The following is a 17120-nucleotide window of genomic DNA, read 5'->3' as shown; positions in this document are numbered from 1 at the left end:
GAAGAACTATTTCAATATTAGGGAGGAGTTAATCTATTCTCAACAATACGAATTCACTGTAAGGAAATTTTTTACGGCGAAGAAGCAATTCTATATAAAAATTGCATCCGTTAACACTAGGTTTACGGACGTTTCTTATATACCTATCTCTATGGACACACGTCAATTTGACGTATGAAAGAATTGTGATGCTTAATTTAATAAATTCAATTTAGTAGATTTTTATCCACCACTATTTCTAAATAATTCGAAGGCCTATATAATTCACCACTTCATATTTCTAAATTTACTTTGTTGTTATTTACCATTTTTTAATTATTTTCGCGTGTCCGGAGCAGTTGGCATCTCTGCACTTAGAAACCAATGTATATGTATATATTATAAGGAAGAAAATGAGATATATATTTATGAAATATTCTAGTATTTTATGTTTCAATACTCGAACTAAGCAACCGAAACCTTCAAAATCTGACACTCTGACATCAATTGACATTCTGCGTTTGTTCTTTCTATTATTGCTTATCGGCAACAGTTGTTTATCACTTGTTTTATTTGAGATAACGAATCGAAATATTGTGGGTCCATTCCTATTTATTATTGATGTGATAATTGCTTGTTTACTTAAACTTTTGTCTAAATTATGATCGCGTCAAATTGACGCATATCCGCAGAAATAGGTATACCACACAGAGAATTTCAATATTTCAACGCTTTTGAGGTAAATAGCGTTTAATATATATTTACTTCGATCAATGGTTAAAAGTCATTAGAAGAGATAAAATAAAAATTCAAAGGATTTTATAATTTTCCTTACAAAAGTCGAAATCCGTCAAAATGACGTGTTCCGTAAACCTAGGGTTAAAAACAATTTGTAGTTATGGATTTTTATTATTCCCGGAAAAAAAATGAAAATTATTTGTTACTAGTTTTTACTCCGGTCCGACGCCGGATGAGACAATCTAGCGTGACCCACCGGTGGGTCAACCCGGCGTGAACGTGTTAAGGTATATGATTCGTATTGAAAATATTTCTGACATACTTTTTGAATTATGTTTCCCATGCAAAAGCAAGTAACTTGCAATGACATCTGTGGTTCTCGATCGCTGTTTTTACGATAACGTGTAATCTAACTTATTATTTTGCATTTATGACCTTAGATTTAATATCAAACGTTGCATAAAGTTCTTTAATTATTTTCTTGATTACTTTAAAATGCTATTTGATAGAAATCACCATCTATTTTAACAATAAAATAAATAAACACAAACACTGATACAAAATATTTATTCTGCTTAAATGAAAAAGCATGACAATTCCGTGACGTTAAAGTTTGAGTAGAGGTTTTTAAGAGATTTATTCTTGCTTGATATCTGAAAATTAAAATCAAAGAGAACTACAATTATACTCTTAATTTTTCTCATCAATAAGTAAATCAGCAGTTTTGTACAGTTCGCAAAGAAATAAACGGTCCACCCTGAATAAATTTTGATCTACTGATCGGATCTTCACGCTCTAGAAAACAATCTTAAGGGGAGACTACAAATATGCTAATTAATTATTCCGAAGATTATTTTTAATATTCGATTTCTCAGAAACTATTCGAATAATTTAGCTAAAATTTTGTATTTTCCATTAAAATTTGCCTTTTTTAAAAGAAATGTTAAAATTGTATATCATATGATTCATATTTTTTTTCGGCTATTGTTAACACGTTGAATACCATGGGAACACCGGTGATCGGCACTGAGTTTGTCCGTAGCACCACGGGGTCACCGGTGACCGCCGAAGCCAAGATTATTAGAAACGCATGATTCGAGTAAAAACATATAATTCTACTCACAGGAATAAAAGTTATGTTTTGGATAAAATTATTTTTGGATAAAAGAATTTTATAATTATATGCAAAATTTTTCGAGGTACACAAAAAGTAAGATACACAAAAGTGAGATACACAAAAAGTAAAATTAACATTAAGGTTTCTAAACTTTGGACAGCTCTCCTGATCAAACTATTGAGACTATATTTCCCAGATTGCAGCTACCCCCAACATTTCGGGGGTCAGAAATTCGAATACGTCTGAAAAAGGAATGTTTATTGAGAGAAATTTACATTTTTGTGTTTGATTTCGTAATTTGAAATATCCTCTGCACTAATTAATGAGCAAATTTGAAGTCACCCTCTTCGAACCTTCAAGATTCACTCCTAGAACGTGAAAATCCGATCATTCGATGTAATGTTATTCAGAGTAGCCAGTTTTTTATTTTGCGTACTTTACATTTTTCCAACTGTCAAAACAAGCTACATTAAATGTAAAATGTTAGAAGGAAAAAAAATTAACTGACTTAGTATTTATGTAAGAGCTACTAACTATCAATTTTAAAAAAATCGGAAAATAATGAAAAAGAAATAAAGGTGTAGTGATAGGGGTGGAAGATTAATCTTCCACAAGTATATCATAACAGCGACTACTCAACTATGTACCTCTGCTAAAGTATATATACTTAACTTCGATAAGCTAAATGGCTTTTTACAGCGATTGCAGCTCACACGCAAAAAATAACATTTCGGTTTTTCAATATTTCTGTCTTATATTTAATTGAACTATAGTATTGGGTCTTCCGAAAAGTTCGAGTCGATTTTTAATAGATAGAGTTCCCTAAGGTCCTCCAGAAACATTGAAGTGGTAGCACAATTTATACTTTAAGCTATATTTCTTGCTTCTAAAAATGGGTCTTAAAATTTTATTGATCAACACAAAAATTCGGAAACTTGTTGTACATATAGAAGTCTGATACATGTTAGATGAATATCTTTTCCTAGATAGAAGTAAGACCATAGGTCTGAACTCATTGTCCGCTACCACTTCTCCGCTGACCATTGCTTTCTGCCAGTATCTCCATTGCACAAGTGCTTTACTACAGATGAAGCAGATAAATGTCCTCCTAGCGGACTTGTACATCACCTCCTACATCAAAAAGCCTCTACACGGTCTTTTATAAGTAGTCCGCGCAGACTACTTAAATAGAGAGCCAGTTGTGCGCATCCCAAAAGCTTTTACAAAAGTAATTGAGAAAAATTCAACATATATATTTGAGAATTGAATCTGTAGTGGTTGACAAGTGAATAAGGCAAACCAATAATATTCATAAATAAAACAAATTTTTAGTCATATATTTGCTACAACTTTCTTATTTTAACTAGATTTTATATTAAGTGACTCGTTCGGAATGTGGATATCCTTCACAGTGGTCTGATCGGACTACCTATAAAAAACCGGGTGGAGGCTGGTACCCCAAATGCACCTTCAGTTCAAAATTGAATATTATTTAATTTGAAGTTGTTGCGAAATCGGGGTAGCGACTGCTGTTTGCCACCATTTGCATATTTTTGGCAGGCCTTGTGAAGCTCCATCTATATCGAAAATCGGTATGAAGACTCCGATCTACTGAATAATTTAACAGAAATATAACAAGTTTAATAAGTTAATTTGTCGAAGCTTACCTCAGAGTGCTTCTAAATAAAGGGTAAGATATATTTGCCTAATATATTATTTTTAAAATATATCTTATATTAATCATTAAGGTTAATGATTTGAAGCTAAGCTTTTATTTGAAATGGTCGTAATCGGTTTTCGACCACGACATGATTGGATTTGGTAACCTTAATGCTATTAAAAATATATCTAGGGAAAACTTCGACCGACAAAAAAAGCTTTTTAAAAGAAATTTGCTTATATATGTCAACATTTGATTTTTAATTCACTAATTAGCAGGATCTATCTAATCAAAAACCATTAGGAAGACATACAAGTAGAACCTCGCATTTGTAGGAAATCTTTTTATCTGAAAGGAATGTCCAGGACATTAACCCGTTTTGTCCCGACTTTATATATTGAAATCATATAAGAAGTGGTTTTATGGAAAAGGTGGTATAATATATTATCGAAATTAATTGGTTTTTCTACTGTTAGGGCATTCAAAAAGTCTTTGATGGATCAAAAAGTACTTGCTCCTTTTATTTCTAGATCTAGTCAGAAATAACTAAATCATTGTGGTATCTGAGAATCTTTTAATTCACCCAGATAAATGAAAATTCTGAAAAAAGTTTCCCACCACAATGAATGTCTTTGAAAAAAGGAACTGTCCTAAATATATGACGCTGGGCGTTAACCGATTAACTTATATGTGTCAGCATTTAGTTTTTAACCGTCAGTCTCAAAGATTTGGCTAATCAAAAGCCATTAGGAAGACATACAGGTAGAACGTCGCATATATACATTTATGGGTAGACTTTTAATGTCGAAGGAATGGCTAGGACATTAACTTATATGTGTCAGCATTTGGTTTTTAACTCTCAAATTTGCTGGATCTGGATAATCAAGTGCCATTAGGAAGACGTCGCATATATAAATATGTTGTAAGGCTTTTAATTGTAATAAGTCGACACTGATCTTTATATTGGCTATTTAAAAGGTATCAAGAAGGTAGCTAAGTTTCTTTAATAAGATTTTAGACGAAGAATATACTGAAGAAAACGCAAAAAATCATATTTTTTCCATCATAAATCTGTAATATTTTTTAAATTAAAGTTACCTTTAGTGTTGTCTTCAAGTTTTCTCGGAACGTCATTTTCCCACTCTACAATAAAGGATAATTTTAATTAAAATTCTGGAAGTTAAGTGCAAATTTAATGTATAAATGTAATGTAACTCAGGACACATGGTTAGATTATATTACAGATTCGGTACTCATTATTTTTAGTAGCTCAAACTTTTCGGAATTCAAACTAAGCTTTTAAAAACTTAGAGTTTAATAACAAAACTATTTACAGGACACATTCGGGAGTTTCAAAGATTTTTCAGAAAATGACATCACGATATAAATCACCATTGGTAAAAAATACTAAATTTTGTAATTAGATTTTATTTAGTAAACAGTTAAACTCTCATACTAATTTTAAGCAAAGATTGTAGCTTTCACTACTAAACGGAACTGTATAGGAAAAAAAACGGTAACATTCATTAAAAAAATAAAAATTGTTTCGAAAAATTGCGTGCCTGGCCCATGAAAGTTTTCGTGCAAATTATTTTAACCTCTTTGTACAGTACTGTCACGCATGCTGCAAACTACATAGTATAAAATTTCGCATAAATTAGTGTCGACATGCTAAAGAGTTGTTTAGTTCATACCAACCTAACGCAGCGTCTACATTACGACGCATTTTTGTTTTATATCTATGAAATTACAATAAGCAAGTTATCTTGTGTGTTGTTTTTAACTTAACCCCTTGACATCATTTCTAGATATCCTTGACTATCATTTCTAGATATAGAAATTATCTTTGATTGTACTGTAAACAACAACTCGCAACGGAATGTTGATGCCAACTGCTCCGGACACGCCAAAATAATTAAAAAAGCGATAAATAACTACCAACTAAACTTAGCAGATATTTGACTATTTTTGCTTGTTTTTTAAAAGGTATGACAGGACATAACGGTTATAAAGTGGTGAATTGTACAATCCTACGAATTATTTAGAAATAGTGGTGGATAAAAATTTACTAAATTGAATTTATTAAACCAAGAATCACAATTGATTAACTACCACTTTAAAATACATATTTGCTGTCCGGAGCAAGTTGGCATCACTGTGTTGAAGACGTCTGAGACACGCCAATTATTGTTTTGACATAAGAAACCAATGACGTCTCCCAGACGTCTTCGTATGTCAAGGAGTTAATGGTATAATACTTCATAAGACAAAATGCTATATCACATCTGTAACGCAGCCTTATTAATTCATAGATACAATCCAGAATTAATAAGACAACTTTACATAACTTTAACATTAAAAGGTATGAAGTTTATCGTTTCATTCTTTGATGTGTAAGTTTCGTACTGAAAATAATAGCTTTAAAGCAATTTTTAGACTGTTTTTTCTGGTTGTCTAAAATATGAAGACATATTGTAATCCTTTCTGGAACAGCTAATTCCGATTGAAAAGTTTTAGTCCGGCAAAACATTAACAAGTGTGACCTCAGACAGTACATTAAGTGAAGTGACATAATTTAGCTTTTTGATGTTTCAAGAATAGTGGTTGATAAACTTTGAAAAACAAATAGATTTATATTTATATTGGTTCTCAACATTTGTTGAATAATTGTTGCAAGACTGACTACGCAGCACCGGGAGACAATTTGCAATTCAGTGGCCTTTAACGATTCGCTTTCTTTTATGGAGATATTTCCTTTGGCTGTGTAGTTGATCCAAAGCAATTATAATTAAAACTTTAATTTCTTGTTAAATTTATTACCGGAACTAAAGTCAAATATCAAGTTTTTTCAGTTAAAAAATGCCAAAAAATGTAGCAGGTCGTTAAAGACCGCTGGATCGGAAAATCGCGCTCCGGAAAGGGTAAAGTAGATCTGTCATCGTTAGCAGCCGAAGCTTTTTTTTCCAATGGTAGGCACTGAATTTAAATCTTTTGCCTATACTATGCCAGAATTGTTGCGCATTTCGCGTTATCCAGTGGGCACCTGTGAAGCAAAGTCACGGAGTCGAGCAACATTGCCCATGCCACACTGTCACAAACCCGTTTATAGGGTGGGCCACATTCACACATCATACACACAACAGAGGACAGCACAAAGAGAGAGAGAAACATCCATGCCTAGAGAGGGATTCGAACCCGCAGCCTATCGCTTCGCAGTAAGGCACGCTAACCACTCGGCCGGCAGCAGCCGAAGCTAAAAGTACTAACTTTTTAAATTTACTCGGTATGTTTCAAAGTTAAATTTGAATTAAAATCATTGTAAAGTTCTTAATTTATGAATTTGATATTAACCGTAACCTTTTTGGGACAGGCGAGGCATAAATGTATTCGTACAGAATCAGAATCGTAAAATATAAAAAGCTGTAGTTTAAGTTTGGACATAGCTAATTTGACACACTTCCTTTTGCATTCACTTTAAATCTAACACATCCAATCCATGTGTGTTAAAAGTGTAACTATAAGTCTTTTAATTCAAACTAAGTAGTGGTGAATTAAATAAAGCAAACTATTATTACCCCGCCCACAAATAAACTGCTGTAAAAAATAGTTTGGCTACCAGTTTTATCTTTTTTACCCTGATTATCAACACCCTGAGAATGCATATATGACTCGCCCGTCTCGAAGAGGTTCAACATGAAAATATTCTAAAATAAAAATTTAAAAGCAAACTTACGGCATGCATGAATCGGGAAACATAGTACAGTAACTCATGTTAGGCTCCATGCATTTCTGCAATTTAATTAAAAATAAATGTTTATAGAATATGTAATAACAAATTATAGAAGTTTATATAAGTTTTCAAGTACATATTCGCACTGAGCAACAGTGGCTATGGTAGTAGAGAGCTCGCCTCCCAATAAGATGACCCAGGTCAACGCCTCCAATAACTGAAAGCCTCCACGCGGATTTTTGTAGGTAGTCCGATCTGACCACTATGAAGGTAAAGCTGACCTATCAAGCAATATTGGAGCAAAAAAGTTTGCAAGTTAACGTTATGTTAGTATTGTGCTTATGTTAACTCCTTGGAGCAAAAATAGATGATGAGTCGGCCTGTCTAATTCAAGGGCTCTCAGAGATGCCAACTGCTCCGGACACGCCAAAATAATTAAAAAAAACGGTAAATTACTACAAAGTAAATTTTGCAAATATTTGACTATTTTTGCTTTCTTTTTAAAATGTATAACATAACATGAAAACTATAAAGTGGTGAATCTTTTAAGCCAACGAATTATTTAGAAATAGTGGTCGATAAAAATCTACTAAATTGAATTTATTAAACCCAGAATCACAATTGATAAATTAGCACTTAAAAATATATATTTGCTGTCCGGAGCAAGTTGGCATCTCTGGGCTCTAGGTAAACCAATTACTGGATGCTGGATATTGGGGTTATCTCGGCGTTTGGCGCGAAGCGCCACTAACCGATTCATTGATTCTGTTTTGTTGTATTCTGGGAGGTCCTATATATCTTTGAAGTTGTAGTATGTTGCAACAACAAGTCAAGTCCTTAAGGAGTAAATCTTTAGTTTTGAAGGGAAAATCATCTTTGGAATGGGGAGATCACCTTGAGTAGAGTTGTGTGATAAAGTTAATAGTATTTTGATAGTATGCAGGTAAACCAATTAAGGAAAGAACCCTTTAATATAAAATCTATTAAAAATTAGAAAGTGGTAGCAAATATATGCCTAAAATTTTTTTAAATTTATGAATATAATTGGTGTGTTTTTATTTACTTGTCAACCACTACAGATTCAATTCTCAAATATATATGATAAATTTCTCTCTATTACTTGTAAAATAGAATTTGGGGTCATGCGCACAAGTGGTTCGCTTTTTAAATAATCTGCGCAGACTACTCTTAAGAAACCGTGTGGAGGCTTTCTGATGTAGGAGGTGATGCCCAGGTTCGATCCTAGTGTTGCTGGTCGATTCGAATTCTGCTGTGGGCTCGCACCGACCACAGTCCTGACATAAAATATCTCAAGTGCAGACGGATTAAGGGTTATGATCCCCTTACCATTGGCCTAGTTATCTAATTTACACCTGGCTGTGTAAAATTAGATACTTTAAAGTAAAAAATTTTATACCTTACAATTTAAAAAATTTTCGACTATTATTGAAAAAAAACATTAAAAATATTTACTAAATTTACTTATTTCTAAGGAATTATCTTTAGATAAACGAATTTTATAATTGTGTGCAAAAAAATTTCAATTCACATAAAAATTCTCGAAATATAACGAAATATACAAAAAATAAAATTAATATTTAAGGAGTCAAAATTTTGGATCGCTCTTCTGACTAAACGATTAACATCATATTTACCAGATTGCGGCTGCCCCCTATATTTTGGGGAGGGGGTGGTGGCAGAAATCCGAATCTGTCGGGAAAAAAAGTATGTTTATTCAAAGAAAGTATGTTTTTGTATCTTATTTCGTTATTTGAAATATCTTCTGCACTAAATAATAAGCATATTTTAAATCAGCCCCTCTAACCATTAAGATTAAGAACTAGAATATGAAGATCTGATTATTAGATCATAAGTTATTCAGGGTGGTCCGTTTTTTTTTGGCACACTGCACGTTATTTTTTATTAAAGAGCATTAAGCATTTAACAAAATTACAAACATTTGATAATTTCGTAGAGCTTCTTAAACTCAAATTTCGATGTCGAAAAAAACATGAAAAGGTGAAGGTTGATAGAACAAATTCATATTGTCTCATATAAACAATAATACATTTTTCTTTATAATTTTGCATGCTTAAATAAGTCAGTTTTTTTTATTCACAAGGATTTTGAATTAAGCTCTTCAAAGATTGTCTCGAAAAAGTAGTGAAGTAATGACTATATTTGACAAAAAGTAAGAGTAGTTAGAAATTACCAGGCTCTATACAAATGGGTATGTTCCATGCAAATAAGAAAAAAATGAGTTGCATATATTATTGGAAAAGAAACTCACTCGACATCCTTCGAAAGCAGTGCTCTCCTCTTCGGCATCAGGATCGCCACCGATTTCTTTCTATAAAAAGGAACATATTTTAATCCATATCTATCCTTAACAAAAGAACACATTACGAAGTTTAGGTACAATTTCGATACAAATCATCACCTCCTACATCAGAAAACTTCCACACGGTTTTTTATAAGTAGTCTGCACAGATTATTTAAAAAGTGAACCAGTAGTGCGCATGAACCCAAATTCTTTTTTTAAAAGCGGAGATGCCAACTGCTGAGAACACGCCAACATAATTAAAGAGACGGTAATTAACTACAAACTAAATTTTATAAATATGTGATTATTTTCGCTGGCTTTTTAAAAGGTATAGCATGATATAACTACTAGTCCTAGTGTTTTGATTTTATTGGACACCTGGGCCGCGAAGCGACCCCTATCCCATTCATCTGGAATTTTAACACTGTTTAACACAGTTGAGCATTGAGGTAAGCAGGCAGTGGAGTTGCTTTTATGAATGTTTCAAGCACTTTGCTTGAATAACTAAAAAGGAATAAAAAAATAAAATGAGCAGCTTGCTCTAAACTGTGTTTGTTTGATTTTGGAGTTGTTCAGAATTGTATCAGCATGAGTAAACGTTATTTTCAGAAAGGTTGATGAAATTATTTGTTTTGATAGTTATGATATGAGGCGTCGGAGGTGAAATGTGCAGCTATTGGTCTGTAGTTTTTATCTTTGATATAATTTTCAAATTTAAAGATNAATTGATAAACTACAGATCTGCATGTATATTGGTATTCCGGATGAACCATCTTGCACAGGTTATTTTTCTAAGGATTTTATTTTGGCATTGGTTCAATTTCTCCTGTAGATGTTGAGGTATCGTTGTCCAAACAGTTGAGGCATAGGATTGGGCGGATCATTGCTGTATATAGTAGCTTCTTTAATTTAAGTGACATATTCTGATTATATATTAATGGTTGTATGGCTATTATTGCTGCATTTGATTCATCTATTGTGCTTTTGATATGATCATTCCAAATGAGTTTGATGTAACTACTTATAAAGTGCTGAATCATATAAGCCTACGAATTATTTAGAAATAGTGGTGGATAAAAATCTACTAAATTGAATTTATTAAACCAAGAATCACAAATGATAATCTACCACTTTAAAATATATATTTGCTGCCCTGAGCTAGTCGAATTATAGCAAAAAATGAGAACTAAGAGAAATTTATCATATATAGTTGGGGATTAAATTTGTGGTGGTTGATAAGTAAATAAGACAAACCAATCATGTTCATAAATTAAACACATTTGTGGAAATATATTTGCTACCACTTTCTTAATTTTACTATACTTTGTATAAAATGGCTCTTTCGTAAACTGGTTTACCTTCATAGTGGTCTAATCAGACTACCCTAAAAGAAACCGTATGGAGGTTTTCAGCTATAGAGAAAAGGTGATGTGAGCGTGGAAGATCTAATAAATTTTTCTAATTTTCCTTTATTGTTCAGCAAAGGTGATAAGTTTCATAAATTTCATCAGGTTTTTTCTTGAACGCAAAAATGTTAGTAATTTTTTTTCCTCCTAAATTTCGCTGAGTGTTCATTTGCATATACATGCAAATAAAAAGTAATTAAATTCGAACCAATAAAGATAAATTTAATAAAGCTCACCACTCGTTCCATCATTAAGATGTTAATTTTTTGGTAACAAGGCCCCTGAAAAAGAAATAAAGAATTCAGTAAAAACTAGCTGATGTACTATAATACAGAAGTATAATCTTCGTTTCTCTTAGAATTTTTTTTCTTGAAGTATAAAAGAAAGAAATAAGAAATATAAAAGTAATTGTGAAAAAAGTAGTGTATGCTATTATCAAATATTATTTATGAAGAAGTACCTTAACAACGCATAGATTTAACATATTTCTACCACAAGAAAAAATAATTCTTGAAAAATGGGGAAATTCTGTAGTAGGTGTTGGATAAGGGTTCAACTTTTCCCGATGCTATTGTTTTAGTTTTAGACCACCTATTTCAAAGATATTTAAAACAATAAATAAGGAAAACTTTTTGTTTCGAAACTTCTTATCAATTTTTTAGCAACTACTATTTTTAAAGCAATAGCCCAGGTAGCAGAGAAGCATCAAATTTACATCAGAAATACGTATATTTCAAATTTAAATTTTGCTACGCATTCGTAAAATTAACATAAAACTAAAACATCGAATTATAGCAAAAAATGATTATCCAAAAACGGAAATTTTACGGAAACAAATTCTTTTCTTTTACGTATATTTTACCAAACACTTTTTTCTTAGGTAAAAATGAGTACGTTATTTTTACATTTAGATTAAATTTTGACCAATTGTTGACATTTACGTCAACAATTGGTCAAAATTTAAGTAAGTTGAAACATCGAATTGTAGAGAAAAATGGTAATCAAAAAACGGAAAATTAACAAATTTATTTTAAGAGTATTTTATCGACCACTTTTTTCAAAGTAAGAATGTGTACTTTAATTTTTTATCATGTTTACGTCAACAATTGGTCAAAGTTTACGTAAGTTGAAACATCGAATTGTAGCGAAAAATGGTTATCAAAAAACGGAAAATTTAGATAAAATTTTGCTTTTACAAATTCATTTATTTTAAGAGTATTTTACAGACCACTTTTTTCTAAGTAAGAAAGAGTACGTTATTTTTACATAATATATACGCAACATGAATGTAAGTTAAAACGTCAAATTAAAAGATAAAGTGGTTATGCAAAAAATAGAAAATTTAAATGGTAAATTTGCTTTGTCAATAATACGTAAATTACTCAAATCATTTTGACTAAATCTGAACAGTAAATATTCTTTCGTAAAATATACAAAAGCAATTTTACCGAAAGGTTGCTGGTAAAATCCATTCCGTTAATATTACGTAAAATATACTAAAGCTTTTTGTAAAAAAAATTACGTAAAATTTGCGTAAAAAACGTATTGACTTTACTAATTTTCCAAAAATTTACGTTTAGTTTACGTATTATGCTACACCGGAGAGAACTGAAATTAATTTCACTAGTAAAAATGCATTATGGTCGCAGTTGCTAATGTGAAGTTTGACTAAGGCACTAATATTAAATTTTTAAAGTAAATAAAAAGAGATTAATAATTTTGTTAAAAACAAATTAGGTATATAATTGTTTTAACGACGATTCGAATTAAAGTAATATGACATAATAATTAAATTTTTATAAGTTATGTTAGATTCAATTAAAATTCTAGGACATAAAATTACCAATTCATCCATTGGTATACTGCATATGATTTCGCTCCATGATTCAATACTCCCATAAGGTAGAGTTTGGCTCATGCCACACTTGTTTATTTCGTCAATCATCCAATTTTGAGTCTAAAAATGTAAATAATGTAACAGTAGAAATGTAATAATGCATAAAAATATAGATCATAACTGCTCTAGGATACAATAATATTCAACGAGTCTTTTTTTGAAGTTCTGCTGTACGAATAAAATTCATCAGAATTGTGACCAATAATAATAATGTTTATGAACATAAGAATGCTGGATTATGACTATGCTACATTACATAACATTGCATAACAAGTATTTATTTATTTACGTTCTGATATTTGAATAATATTTATCAGAATTCTGATGAAGGATAACAATGCGTAACATAACAATACTCGATAAAAATCATGTTAGTTTATAACAATGCATAACGAGTATTTATTTATTTATTTTTATGTTCTGCTGATTGAATAACATTCATCAGAATTGTGACAATGATAATAATGATTATGAACGTAACAATGTTAGATTATAACTACGCTATAATATATAACATTGCATAACAAGCATTTGTTTCTTTACGTTCTGTTAATTGAATAATATTAATCAGAATTCTGATGAATGATAACAATGCGTAAAGACATAACAATGCTAGATAATAATTTGTTAGTTTATAACAATGCGTAATCAGTATTTATTTGTTTATTTTTATGTTCTGCTGATTGAATAACATTCATCGGCTTTCCAATGAATGATAACAATGCGTAAGGACATAACAATACTAGATTAAAAATATGCTAGTTTATAACAATGCGTTACAAATATTTATTTATTTATTTTCATGTATTATGCTGAATAAATACTTATCAGAGATCTGATGAATGATAACAATACGGAAGAATACAACAATGATACATTATAATTATGGTACAGTATAATAATGCGTAGTAAGTATTTATTGATTTATTTTGAAACTTACTATTGCAGTAATGAAGTAAAATTCAAATCTTGTGCAAATTTTAGAGCACATATGTAAATTTTTGTGCTTCAAAATTCGCACAAGATTCTCGATTTTTAAAACATTTTGAAAGTGAAAGACTGACACCATTAGAATTTTAGAGAAGTTTTTTCCTATCATAATTGATAGTTTTAATTTTATTTGATTGTTATTAAATTAATGTGATTAAATATGTGATTAAAATTAATTACTTTTGGTAATAAGTACAAATTGAAATAGAAAAATAANGTTCTGCTGATTGAATAACATTCATCAGCATTCCGATGAATGATAACAATGCGTAAGGACATAACAATACTAGATAAAAATTTTGTTAAGTTTATAACAATGCGTAACGAGTATTTATTTATTTATTTTATGTTCTGCTGATTGAATAACATTCATCAGCATTCTGATGAATGATAACAAAGCGTAAGGACATAGCAATACAAGATAAAAATTATGTTAGTTTATAACAATGCCTAATGAGTATTTATTTGAATTTTATGTTCTGCTGATTGAATAACATTCATCAGCATTCCGGTGAATGATAACAATGCGTAAGGACATAGCAATACAAGATAAAAAATATGCTAGTTTATAACAATGCGTAACAAATATTTATTTATTTATTTTTTTGTATTATGCTGAATAAATATTTATCAGAGATTTGATAAATGATAACAATACGGAAGAATGTAACAATACTACATTATAATTATGCTACAGTATAATAATGCGTAGTAAGTATTTATTGATTTATTTTTAAACTTATTATTGCACTAATGAATTAGAATTCAAATCTTGTGCAAATTTTAGAGCACATATGTAAATTTTTGTGCCTCAAAATTCGTACATGATTCTCGAATTTTAAAACATTTTGAGAATGAAAGACTGACACCATTAGAATTTTAGAGAAGTTTTTTCCTATCATAATTGATAGTTTTAATTTTATTTGATTGTTATTAAATTAATGTGATTAAATATGTGATTAAAATTAATTACTTTTGGTAATAAGTACAAATTGAAATAGAAAAATAAGTTTTGTATTAAAGGAAAATTAATAGGAAAAATGTATTTATTACAAAATTACCATAGAAAAATAGGGAACAAATTACGCTTAATTAATTTAGATAATAGGTACAAATTGAAATAGAAAAAAAAATTTCGTACTAAAAAAACTAAATTAATAGAGAAATATCGTGCTAATTCATCAAGATTGGCCGTAAGAAATCACGAAAATAATGCTTAATTATTTTTGGCAATATGTTCTATCTGTATTATGTTAATTGTTTTTTTTCAGTCGATACTAAATATACTGCTATTAGTACCAAGATACTATCTTAGATAGATATTGTCGAGATGATTTTTTACTGTCCATCTAAAGAATTAGGAACTGGAGAATACTGTTGAATATAGTAATTTTAGACTATCAGGAGTTGATTTCCAGGGTAGCTACATTTCAGAAAGAAAAAATTAAAAATTGGTAGAAAAAGATCAAGAAAACAAAATGTTTTATTGATTAAAAATACATGTAAATAAAAATATCTGTGTTACAAACAATCAATCTCGAAGACTGATCGTAAAGACACAGTTCCTAGTAGAACACCGAAGTCAAGAATCATTGGCTGAGATCAGTAAGTGATAATCCTGTAAGGGGACCGAGGGTAAGCAATATAGGTCCTCGTGAAACTGTTCTACCTTAAAGTGGTCTTCGGGCTACCAAAGCGGGATATTCATCCCCTCAGCAAAACATCAAAATTGTGATGGTATGTCTTTGGATCATCCTCCGGGATGCTTCTCAGACCGTCGCCAATAGCTCATTGTACTGCTCTAGTGCGACGTAAATAAAGTACCTGCCTACAAATAATCAAGGAAATTACTACAATTGACGTAAAATTAAAATATATAAATTAAAGGTAACTTTGTAAATCAATTATCACCACTTTAAATTTTTTTCCGATTATGGCCACCTTTATTTTGGTTGCAAAATTTCTCCCCTCATAGTTTCGAAAATAATTTCATAAAAAATAAATGCAAATCTAGACAGAATATTAGGTAATTAATAAATTTTAAAATAACTAACCTTTTCCATCATGCTAAGAAAACACTCATCAAATTGCTCCACATTATCTGATTGAAATAAAACATTTGATTACAATTTTATACGTTTCACACATACATCTGATTTATTCGTAATAAAACGTTTACACAAATGTTGCGGACTAAAGTTTGCAAATACCTTCTTAACTTACGATAACTACTGTAATAATTAAATTAGTGTGTGTATAGGTACGGTAAAACAGTAATGCGCTACATGATAAATCCATTTACAGAATCACTTTGTGAAATATTACCGAGTTTACACTTCTATTTTGAAAGTGGTACGAGATTTGTGGAAAAAATTTGTGCCAAGTTTGTAGTTAAATATGTTTTTTTAAAGCTTTTCACCAAGAAAAATAAAAAAGCCACAGTTTAAGTACCTTTTCAAGCAAAACCATACTTTTAAAATAATTTTAAATTTCATAAATCTATAATTTTAAAAATCACCAATTTGGCGACATTTTCACACGTAGATGAAAATTATCAAAATCACTGCCTTATTCTCAGTTTTTGCAAACTTTCATGAGCCCCGATGATGCAGCATTAGAAAAAGTTTTTAAATATTAAAAATTTAGATCACAAACATTTAATTTTCACAAAACTGTGCCTTTTTTCCGTATTGATGTTTTGCACCATTTTCAGAAAAAGCATGATAGCGCTTCCTATAAATAGACTTAACTTGACTTAACAGTCCGGAGTAACTGTTGTAAACTTACAACGGTTATGAAAGTAGCCTATTATTCGCAGAAAAGCATAATTTTAGAGAACAACAGAATCTTCGAAAAACAGCTTTAGGTATTTGTAATTGTAAATTCTCGCTTTAGTATTATTCACCACAAGGTATTTATTCATATTAAGCCGATGATATATATATATACAGAGATGCCACCTTTTAATCCGGACAGAAAGTAAATATTTTAAAGTGGTAGATTATCAATGGTGATTTTTCGCTTAATTAATTCAATTTAGTAGATTTTTATCCACCACTATTTCTAAATAATTCGTTGGCTTATATATTTCGCCACTTAAAGGCACTTATGACTTGCTATACCTTTTAAAAAGTAAGCATGAATAGTCAAATATTTGCGAAATTTACTTTGAAGTTATTTACCGTTTCTTAAATAATTTTGGCGTGTCCGGAGCAGTTGGCATCTCTGTATATATATATATATATATAGTGAAACCTCCGTTAAGCGGACATTCATGGGA

General features: G+C 30.5%; 1 protein-coding gene across 1 annotated transcript in view; it reads right to left on the bottom strand.

Annotated features, from left to right (window-relative positions):
• Positions 1–1268: 1268 nt before the first annotated feature.
• LOC107443234 (uncharacterized) overlaps positions 1269–17120 on the bottom strand; it is a 19215-nt gene continuing 3363 nt past the window's right edge. Inside the window, exons 2-8 of the mRNA XM_043048579.2 lie at positions 15895–15941; positions 12797–12910; positions 11190–11234; positions 9515–9574; positions 7228–7283; positions 4593–4637; positions 1269–1370 (exon numbers count right to left, since the gene is read on the bottom strand). Of these exons, the coding sequence (XP_042904513.1) occupies positions 4625–4637; positions 7228–7283; positions 9515–9574; positions 11190–11234; positions 12797–12910; positions 15895–15941 (335 nt within the window). The 3' untranslated portion in view covers positions 1269–1370; positions 4593–4624. The remainder of the gene's footprint in view (positions 1371–4592; positions 4638–7227; positions 7284–9514; positions 9575–11189; positions 11235–12796; positions 12911–15894; positions 15942–17120) is intronic.

The sequence above is a fragment of the Parasteatoda tepidariorum genome, chromosome 6 (assembly GCF_043381705.1).
Source record: "Parasteatoda tepidariorum isolate YZ-2023 chromosome 6, CAS_Ptep_4.0, whole genome shotgun sequence".
Lineage (NCBI taxonomy): Eukaryota > Metazoa > Arthropoda > Arachnida > Araneae > Theridiidae > Parasteatoda > Parasteatoda tepidariorum.
Note: the sequence above shows the minus strand (reverse complement) of the source record. Positions and strands in the feature narration are given on the sequence as shown.